The 10,877-nt window shown below is 44.0% G+C and overlaps 1 protein-coding gene across 1 annotated transcript in view; it reads right to left on the bottom strand.

Annotated features, from left to right (window-relative positions):
- Positions 1–1,407: 1,407 nt before the first annotated feature.
- The window catches only part of sec13 (SEC13 homolog, nuclear pore and COPII coat complex component), a 43,317-nt gene continuing 33,847 nt past the window's right edge, over positions 1,408–10,877 (bottom strand). Inside the window, exon 9 of the mRNA XM_060835239.1 lies at positions 1,408–2,728. Coding sequence (XP_060691222.1) covers positions 2,618–2,728 — 111 coding nt within the window. The 3' untranslated portion in view covers positions 1,408–2,617. The remainder of the gene's footprint in view (positions 2,729–10,877) is intronic.

The following is a 10,877-nucleotide window of genomic DNA, read 5'->3' as shown; positions in this document are numbered from 1 at the left end:
CATGACCGACACAAGAGCCCCGGGTCAGGTGCTCTACCCCCAACTTCGAAACTGCAGGCAAGCCCCAAGTCGACGGAGCAAGTGTTTCAGGGATACCCTCAAGGCCTCACTGGTGAAGTGTGGCATTCCCACAGACACCTGGGAATTGCTTCTGCTCAAAGTGGAGGAGCAGCAGCATCTGGGAGGGCGTTGAGCACCTTGAGACTTACCGTTAGGAAAAAGCAGAAGCCACGTGAAAACAGAGTGAGGAGTGCACTGCCACATCAATGCCCCACTCATCCCTCCCCGCCACCACCTTCTGCCCCAAATGTAAGAGAGCCTGTGATAGCCGCATCGGTCTGTATAGTCACTTACGGACTCACCCCAAGAATGGAAGAGAATCACCCTTTTCTGTGAGGGACTGCCAATGATGATGACACTGCATGGTGCAGACAGTCATCTGAAAAATTCTAAAGGAGTTTCTGTACTGTGTGAATTCAGCATCTAAAAGCTGGTTACTTCTGTAATGAAGTGACACTTCAGTCACTAAGGCAACCACTTAGCTTTCATGAGCCATGATGTGAAGCCTCCACAAAGAGGTGACAAATTAAGTCTCAAAACAGATTACCGATCAGAAGAGGGAATGCTTAAACCACATAACGCCTTTGGCCAGAATCCACCGCACTTGATCTTGTTTTGATCAATGGGGCAGTGGACTTTGATGGCAGTACAGAAGACAAGTTAGGCTGTTGCAGTTAAAAAAAAACTTTTAAGACCAGAAATGGAGAGAATGAACTGCTGGGTGTATAATAGTAAATTGGATAATGGCAAATCAGCAAAACTATTTCAAACTAAACCCCAACAGACCATGATCAGTGCATGGAATTGACTTCCAGGTAAAATTGTGTGTAATCATTTGAACAGTTGGATAATGTGATGGGCTAACTGAAAATGGTGAGCGGTGTGTGTGGTTGTAGTCTTGTCTTCCTAGAGAGCGCTATAGTTACCCAAATAGTCATCTTCATTTGTCACTATCTTAAAACAGTGTGCAAATCTGAAACAAAACTTGTGGAACACGTTCGAACCCACAACCACGCTGCACTGTCTCCTCCTCCACTCAGCTCACTATTCTGATCCTCCATGAGTCTTGTCCTTCCTCCTAGAGTTTGAAGAGACTGAGCCTGAATAAAGCTAACATCTCACTTCTGATCTACACTTTTGTTCTCACCTTCTTCCAACACTTGCACTTAAGACTTTGGTCAATCACCTAGCGTCTTAAAAATGTAAAAGGAGCTTTAAAAACTCAGACAGGGTAACAGTTGCTCACATTTTGTGGTAAGTTTCTGAAAGCATGATGCGTGATTCAGGGATCAGGTCCTTTCAAGGGCCGATACAAATGTTGAAGAAAAGGAGGGCACGAAAACCCAGTTACATTATATCGATTTATTAAACAGTTCAATTTTAACCATCAAGTCAGAGAGCTATAGGAATCGAGGACTAAATATTTAAAGCCGATGCCTTAATTTCTAGTCCCCATCATTAGGTTTTTACATGAGCCCACATTGTACAGTGTCTGTGGTTTACAGTCCGAATTATTCCTCTTCACCAAAATATTAACAAAACAGGATTTCAGCAAAGGCTCTTTTTAAAAGATGTAAACCCTGCATTCAGACCAGTTTGTAGGGGAGAATTGGCCTTGAAATGGAAGAGTTGCAGCGACAGCTTAGGCACACGTAACACAAACGCGGCCAATATGAATGGGTGGAGTCCCTATATGAGCCTGCCTCCAAGTTCAGGAGCTAGAATCTCCAGCAATCCATGGTTCCAACAATCCTGAACCTTTTACTTTCAGGAGAGATCCAGTGGCATTTTAAATTTCTGAGGCATTTTCAGGACACAGAGTAAGTGTGCGTAAAAGGTTTGGTTGTCAGGAATATTTTGGAGAGAAATAATTAGGATTTAAAAAAGATCACTGCGCTTGAATTCATAGTGCAGCATTACTGCAGGACAATTTTTACTCCCTCTTCTTAGGGTGAAGTAGGCCATCTGCTCCTCCAAACTATTCTAAAAGGTGGTAGGCAGGAGCATTTCACTGACAACTCGTTCCTCTCAAATTTGGTAGTCCTCTATTTAGGGGAATTCCTCACAACAAACAAACAAGCACAAGCTTGAATCTTGCAGTTGACTGCTGTGTCATACTTCAATGTACTGGCCACCTTGCCGTCTTGGAACGTCTGTTTTAAGATCCTATTACCATCTACTGCTGGAGGACAGATTCATATGGTGACAGACAAGATAATGTCTTGTTCCCACTATCAAATAACAGGCCTTGGGCTGTGGCTGTACATTATCAGCTTGAGCACAGCTTCTATCGGTGGTGCACGTGATGTCTGATCAGCCAAACAGCACCTTCTTACTCCCCCCCTACAAGGCACTCTGAACACTGCAATTACAAAAGATCTGCTTGTGTGTCAATGACAACAGGAATTGCACTGATACATATTCCTCTCCGTAAACAATACAGGGCTTCGGGGCACAAAACACCTTCGATTTTTGTTTGTTCCCAGTTTCTTGCAATCCATTTTATTTTGCCAAATATACAATTCAAGACAACATTCCTGTGATGCTCCTTCACCATTCACTGCTCATTCTGTTGGCCCTCTGTGATACCCGACACTGATCCCTGGCCTTTGTTCACGTCACTGATGCAAACCCATTGGCCTTCAACGGACTCCTTCCAGAGACTGACCTGCAAAAACAGATTGTACGAAAGGGTGATGGTTATGTCGCGCTCAAACATGGAAACAGCCCACTTACAGAAGAAAACTGCTTCACTGAAAAAGAATAATGAAGAACCACTACTTGCAGAATTAGAGCCCAATGGGGGGGAATGTTAAGGCAGGAAACTAAAACTAATTTCTAAACTGCATTCTCAGGCATGATTTGCTGTTATTGCCCATCTCTGGAGCCCTTAATTGTTTCTCAAGTGTGACCATGTTGGTGTGGGATTGAAACTGAATTTGTTTCTGACAAAGGGGGAGGTACTGTAAATTTATCTGGGCTTCCAGAAGGTGTTTGATAAGGTGCCGCACAAAAGATTAATTCACAAGGTTGGATCATATGTGATTAGGGGTAATTTATTAGCCTGGATAGATGACTGGCTGATGGTTAGAAAACAGAGTCAAATGGCTGTTTTTCTGCAGAGTAACATGTAACTGGAGGAGTGCCACAGGGGGTCAGTCCTCGGACAGTCTACATTAATGATCTGGATACAGGGATAGAAGCGTGTATCACTAAGTTTGCGGACAACACAAAAATAGGTGGGACACTAAATTGAAATGAGGAAGTAAGAACCTTTACAATAAAGATAGGTTAGGAGAGTGGGCCAACATGTGGCAGACTCAGTTTAATGTGGATACATGCGAGGTCAAGCTTTTGGGAGGAAAAAAATGGGAAGGCAACCTATTATCATCATGGGGAGAGACTTCAGGGTGCTCTAGTGCAGAGGGATCTAGGTGTATATGTTCATGAATCACAGAAAACTAGCACGCGGTATAGCAGATAATAAAGCAAATGGAGTGTTGGCTTTTATAGCTAAAGGAATAGAATGTAAAGTTTGTGAGAAGATTTGTAGCTCGGGTGCTCGTTGTTGTGGTTCTGTTCGCCAAGCTGGGAGTCTTTGTTGCAAACGTTTCGTCCCCTTTCGAGGTGACATCTTCAGTGCTTGGGAGCCTCCTGTGAAGCGCTTCTGTGCTGATTCCTCCGGCATTTATACTGGTTTGAATCTGCCGCTTCCAGTTGTCAGTTGCTGTCCGCTGCAGTGGTCGGTATATAGGGTCTAGGTCAATGTGTCTGTTGATAGAATCTGTGGATGAGTGCCATGCCTCTAGGAATTCCCTGGCTGTTCTCTGTTTGGCCTGCCCTATAAAAGTGGTGTTGTCCCAATCGAATTCGTGTTGTTTGTCATCTGAGTGTATGGCTACTAGGGATAGTTGGTCGTGTCGTTTCATGGCTAGTTGATGTTCATGGATGTGGGTTGTTAGCTGTCTTCCTGTTTGTCCTATGTAGTGTTTTGTGCAGTCCTTGCATCGGATTTTGTACACTACGTTGGTTTTGCTCCTACTGGGTATCGGGTCCTTTGTCCTGGTGAGTTGTTGTCCGAGAGTGGCTGTTGGTTTGTGTGCTGTTATGAGTCCTAGTGGTCGCAGCAGTCTGGCTGTCAGTTCAGAAATGCTCCTGATGTATGGGAGTGTGGCCAGTCCTTTGGGTTGTGGCATGTCCTCATTTCGTTGTCTTTCCCTAAGGCATCTGGTGATGAAATTGCGCGGGTATCCGTTTTTGGTGAATACCTTGCATAGGCGTTCTTCTTCCTCTTTTTGTAGTTCAGGTGTGCTGCAGTGTGTTGTGGCCCTTTTGAATAATGTCCTGATGCAACTTCGTTTGTGTGTGTTGGGGTGATTGCTTTCATAGTTCAGGACTTGGTCTGTGTGTGTGTGGCTTTCCTGTATACCTTCGTGCTGAATTCTCCGTTCGGTGTTCTTTGTACCATCACGTCCAGGAATGGGAGCTGGTTGTCCTTTTCTTCCTCTCTCGTGAACCGGATTCCTGTGAGTGTGGCGTTGATGATCCGGTGTGTGTTCTCTATTTCTGTGTTTTTAATGATTACAAAGGTGTCGTCCACGTATCTGACCCAGAGTTTGGGTTGTAATTGTGTTAAAACTGTTTTTTCTAACCTTTGCATTACTGCTTCTGCTATGAGTCCGAAGGTCGGTGAGCCCATGGGTGTTCCGTTGATTTGTTCATATATCTGGTTGAATGTGAAGTGTGTTGTGAGGCACAGGTCCAGTAGTTTAAGTATGCCGTCTTTGTTAATAGGTTCAGCGTCCTGTTGTCTGTTATGTATGTCCAGCAGGTTGGATATTGTTTCTCTGGCTAGGGTTTTGTCAATAGAAGTGACAGTGCCGTTACATCGAATGAGACCATGGTTTCTTCCTTGTCTATATATTTCTGATGATGTCCAAGAATTCCTGTGTTGACTGTATAGAGTGTCTGGATCTGCTAACCAGGTGTTTCAGTTTCTGCTGTAGTTCTTTAGCCAGTTTGTGTGATGGTGTCCCTGGTAGTGATACTATGGGTCTGAGTGGGATGTCTGGTTTGTGCACTTTAGGTAGTCCATAGAATCTGGGGGTGTTGTTGCTTTCAAGTTTCATTCTTTGTAGGTCAGACCTGGTTATCTGTCCGGTTTTTTGTAGGTTCCTCAGTGTGTTGTTTATCCTATTGGTGAGCTGTGGGGTGAGGTCAAACTCCCACTTTTGGTAGGTGTCAGTGTCTGCAAGTAGTTGTTCTGCTTTATTAATGTAATCTGACGTATCCAGTATCACAGTCATTCTGCCTTTGTCTGCTGGTAGTATAAATGCTTCAAACCAAATAAATTCAAACCAGTATAAATGCCGGAGGAATCAGCACAGAAGCACTTCACAGGAGGCTCCCAAGCACTGAAGATGTCACCTAGAAAGGGGACGAAACGTTTGCAATAAAAACTCCCAGCTCGGCGAACAGAACCACAGCCATAGAATGTAAAGGTAAATATTGTTGCAACTGTAAAGCTATTGGTGAGACTATATCTGGAGTATTGTGCACAGTTTTGGTCCCCTTATTTGAGGAAAGATGTAGTGGCATTGGAGGCAATTCAGAGGAGGTTCACTAGACTGATCCAGAGGTGAGGGGCGTGTCATAGCAACTTACAGCATGGAAACAGACCCTTCAGTCCAACCCATCCATGCCAACCAGATATCCCAACCGAATCTAGTCCCACCTGCCAGCACCCGGTCCATATCCCTCCAAACCCTTCCTATTCATATATCCATCCAACTGCCTCTTAAATGTTGCAATTGTATCAGCCTCCACCACTTCCTCTGGCAGCTCATTCCATACATGTACCACCCTCTGTGTGAAAAAGTTACCCCTTAGGTCTCTTTTACATCTTTCTCCTCTCACCCTAAACTTATGCCCTCTAGTTCTGGACTCCCTGACCCTAGGGAAAAGACTTTGCCTATTTATCCTATCCATGCCACTCATAATTTTGTAAACCTCTATAAGGTCACCCCTCAGCCTCCGACACTCCAGGGAAAACAGCCCCAGCCTGTTCAGCCTCTCCCTGTAGCTCAAATCCTCCAATCCTGGCAACATCCTTGTAAATCTTTTCTGAACCCTTTCAAGTTTCACAACATCTTTCCGATAGGAAGGAGACCAGAATTGCATGCAATATTCCAACAGTGGCCAAACCAATGTCCTGTACAGCCGCAACATGACCTCCCAACTCCTGTACTCAATACTTTAACCAATAAAGGAAAGCATACCAAACACCTATGAAGGGAGATAGAACAATTTAGGCCTATACTCTCTGGAAATTCGAAGAATGTGGGGAGATCAAATTGAGGTATTCAAGATGATAAAACTGTAGATACAGTAGATGTGGAGTGGATGCTTCCTCTTGTGGGGTGTTCTAGGATGTGATGTTATTGTTTTAAATTTGCTACCCTTTATCCTAAAACTGAGTTGAGGAGAAACGACTTTTCCCAAAGGGCTGTGAATCTGTGGACTTCGCTACCCCAAAGTGCAGTGGATGCTGGTCAGTGAGTTAAGGAGGAGTTAGACAGATCTTTAATTGGTAATGGGTTGAAGGGATATGATCGAATGGTAGAGCAGACACAATGGGCCAAATGGCCTAATGCTGCTCCTATATCTAATGAGCATTCCTTTTCTAAGTTATAAGTTGTATCAATTAACCTGGGTTAAGATGACAGTTCAAAATCTTTATCATCAACATAAGCTTTTCATTCCCAAGTATTTTGCTGGGGCTTTAGGAACAGTGGAAGAACAGCAAACCTGTAAATATAGGCCATATATCCTCACCATTCTGTGAGATCATGGCTGATCTACATCTGTTCCATACTTGTTAATACTTTTAGGTAACAAATATCTATTGATCTCAGATTAAACATTTAACACTTGATCAATTCAACAGCTACCTGTAGAAGACAGTCCGATACGGCTAGCGCCTGTTTGTAAAAATGTTTCCAAATTTCACTTCTGAAATGTCTGGCTCCAGTCTCTAGACCATGCCTTTTGCTCTTTCTGACTGGCAGAAATAGTATTTCCTCCATCTAATGTTTTCCAATTAAATTCAAATTGTAAAGTGCCACGGTGGATCAGTCCCAGTCTCTACATTACTAGAAATGTAAATTATCCACAAAAGCCAATGAAAGCTGTACCTCTATGGAAGGAGAAAAGGAATATGTCCCGCAACTGCATCTGGTACTCCTTACTGAGTACAACAAAGTGGCTCGGTAGGCTACTTCAGAGAGTGCAATAGTTATGGTTACAGGTTATATGTCGGTCAGAGTGGATAGGGTTCCTTGGCCTGAAGGATTTGTCAGCCCTGTTGATTTTTAAGACAATCTTACTCCTACACCAAACCCACTAACTGGAAGATTTATTGAATTCAATTTCTCAAATTGCCCTGGGATTTTAACTTGTAAGCTTCGGGCTGCTTACCCAGCTCCATAACCACTGAACTGCAACCATGTGTTCTGAACATCATCTGAATGGCTGGATTAAATTATAATCTCAAATTATAGACAGCTGAAACTAATGTTATAAATAAGCACAGTGCTAATAATAAAAACCTTGCACTAGTATCGCCATGCACAATCTCATGATGGCCCAAGGCATTTTACTGCAATAAAACAGACTTTGAAGTAAACACAGTAAGCAATTTGTTCTACAAACAGTAACTGTGACAGTGGCTCAATAAACTATTTTATTGACATCGGTTGAGGGTTTAAATGTTGGTCAAGACATTCGAGAGGAACTGGGCTCTTAGCTTAACATCACACCTGAAGGTGGCACCTCTGATAGTGCAGCATTCAAATAGTGCAGCACTGGTCTGTCATCTTAGATGAGATACTCAACAAACTGGACAAGAATTGGGCTTGAGCCCACAACGGAGCCGAGCTCTTCCAATGGCCATGTCAGTAGGAAGGTAAAAAGAGATTGGGGAGTAGCATTCCTGATCAGGAATAGTATCACAGCTGCAGAAAGGGAGATCGCTGAGGAGGGTTTGTCTACTGTGTCAGTTTGGATGGAAGTCAGAAACAGGAAAGGAGCAGTCACTTTATTGAGAGTTTTCTACAGGCCCCCCGCCCCGCTCCTCCAATAGCAACAGAGACAGAGAGGAGCAGATTGGGAGGCAGATCTTGGAAATGTGCAGAAGTTACACGGGGTTGTTGTCATGGGTGACTCTAACTTCCCTAATATTGATTGGAACCTACTTAGTTCAAATAGTTTGGATGGAGCAGTTTTTGTCAGGTGTGTCCAGGAAGGGTTCCTGATGCAATATGTAGATGTTGGATTTGGTGCTTGGCAATGAACCATATCAGGTGTCAGATCTCTCGGTGGGACAGCATTTCAGTGATAGTGATCGCAACTCCCTGACCTTGACTATATTCAGGGAGGGGGATAGGTGCAAACGACACAGGAAAGTGTTTAATAGGGGGAGGGGAATTACAATGCTATTAGGCAAGAAGTGGGGCACCTAAATTGGGAACAGATGTTCTCAGGGAAATGCATGACAGAAATGTGGGGGCTGTTTAGGAAGCACCTGCTGATCGTGCTGGACAGGTTTGTCCCACTGAGGCAAGGAAGGGATGGTAGATTGAAAGAATCTTGAGTGAAAAAGGATGTGGAACATCTAGTCAAGAGGAAGAAGCAGCATACATAAGGTTGAGGAGGCAAGCATCCAGGTAGGGCTCTAGAGGGTCATAAGGTAGCCAGGAAGGAACTGAAGAATGGACGTAGGAGAGCTAGAAGGGGGCATGAAAAAGCTTCAGTGGATAGGATTAAGGAAAACTCCAAGGCAATCTACACTAATGTGAGGAACAAGAGGACGGCCAGAGTGAGGGTAGGGTCAATCAGGGATAGTGGAGGGAACTTGCGCCTGGAGTTGGAGGAAGTAGGGGAGGTCCTTAATGAATACTTTGCTTCAATATTCACTAGTGAGAGGGACCTTGTCCTTTGTGACTCATATGCTCAAACAGGTTGATGTTAAGGAGGAGGATGTGCTGAAAATTTTGAAAAACATAAATATAGATAAATCCCCTGGGCCAGACGGGATATACCGTAGGTTACTGCGAGAAGCAAGGGAAGAGATAGGTGCACTTTTGGCAATGATTTTTGCGTCTTCACTGTCCACTGGAGTAGTACCAGATGATTGGAGGGTGATAAATGTTATTCCCTTGTTCAAGAAAAGGAGTAGGAATAATCCTGGGAATTATGGATCAGTCAGTCTCATGTCTGTGGTGGGCAAATTATTGGAGAGGATTCTGATAGACAGGATTTATGATTACTTGGAAAACCATAGTTTGATTAGAGATAGTCAGCATAGCTTTGTGAGGGTCAGGTCATGCCTCACAAACCTTATTGAATTCTTTGAGGATGTGACAAAACACATTGATGAAGGTAGAGCAGTGGATGTGGTGTATATAGATTTTAGCAAGGTGCTTGATATGGTTCCCCATGGTAGGCTCATTCAGAAAGTAAGGAGGCATGGGATACAGGGAAACCTGTCTGATTGGATACAGAATTGGCTGGTTCATAGAAGACAAAGGGTGGTGGTAGATGGAAAATATTCAGCCTGGAGCTCAGTGACCAGTGGTGTCCCACACGGACTTGTTCTGGGGCCTCTGCTCTTTGTGATTTTTATAAATGACTTAGATGAGGAAGTGGAAGAATGGGTTAGTAAGTTTGCCGATGACACGCAGGTTGGAGAAATGGTGGATAGTGTGGAGGGCTGTTGTAGGTAGCAACAGGACATTGACAGGATGCAGAGCTGGGCTGAGAAGTGGGCAGATGGAGTTCAACCTGGAAAAGTGTGAAGTGATTCATTTTGGAAGGTTGAATTTGAATGCAGAGTACAGGTTTAAAGGCAGGATTCTTGGCAGTGTGAAGGAACAGAGGGATCTTGGGGTCCATGTCCATAGATCCCTCAAGGCTGCCAGCCAAGTTGATAGGGTTAAGAAGGTGTAAGGGGTGTTGGCTTTCATCAGCAATGGGATTGAGTTTAGGAGCTGCAAGGTTACGCTGCAGTTCTGTAGAACCCTGATTACACCACACTTGGAATATTATGTTCAGTTTTGGTCAACTCATTGTAGGAAGGATGTAGAAGCTTTAGAGAGGGTGCAGAGGAGATTTACCAGGATGCTGCCTGGACTGGAGAGTATGTCTATGAAGAAAGGTTGAGGGAGCGAGGGCTTTTCTCATTGGAGCGAAGAAGGATGAGAGGTGACTTGATAGAGGTGTACAAGGTGATGACAGGCATAGATAGAGCGGAGAGCCAGAGAATTTTTCCCCATGACTGAAATGTCTATCATGACGGAACATAATTTTAAGGTAATTGGAGGAAGGTTTTGGGGAGATGTTAGAGGTAGGTTCTTAACTCAGAGTGGTGGCTGCATTGAACACACTGCCAGTGGTAGTAAAGTCAGAGACATTAGGGACATTTGACTGACTCTTGGATAGGCACATGGAAGAATGAAGGGTATGTAGGTTAATGTTATCTTAGAGTTGGATAGAGAGACGGCACAACACAGAGGACCGAAGGGCCTGTACTGTGCTGTTCTATGTTCTAAAGATACTCCTAATACAGTAAACTGAGCCCATAAGAGTTCTGAAGGACACCCACAATGTGGGCAGATTGAATTTGACATGAGACACTGGCATTCCTGATGACAGTGATCCACTGCTTGAACTTGTGGAACTGGGGTGAGAGCGTGAATGAAGTTGGCTGCTCTATCCTTTTCAGATGAACAATCCAACATTGTCTGAGACCAATAAGAATA

Source organism: Hemiscyllium ocellatum, chromosome 14 (assembly GCF_020745735.1).
Source record: "Hemiscyllium ocellatum isolate sHemOce1 chromosome 14, sHemOce1.pat.X.cur, whole genome shotgun sequence".
Classification (NCBI taxonomy): domain Eukaryota; kingdom Metazoa; phylum Chordata; class Chondrichthyes; order Orectolobiformes; family Hemiscylliidae; genus Hemiscyllium; species Hemiscyllium ocellatum.
The sequence above is the reverse complement of the archived record's forward strand: the minus strand, read 5'-3'. Positions and strand labels throughout refer to the sequence as shown.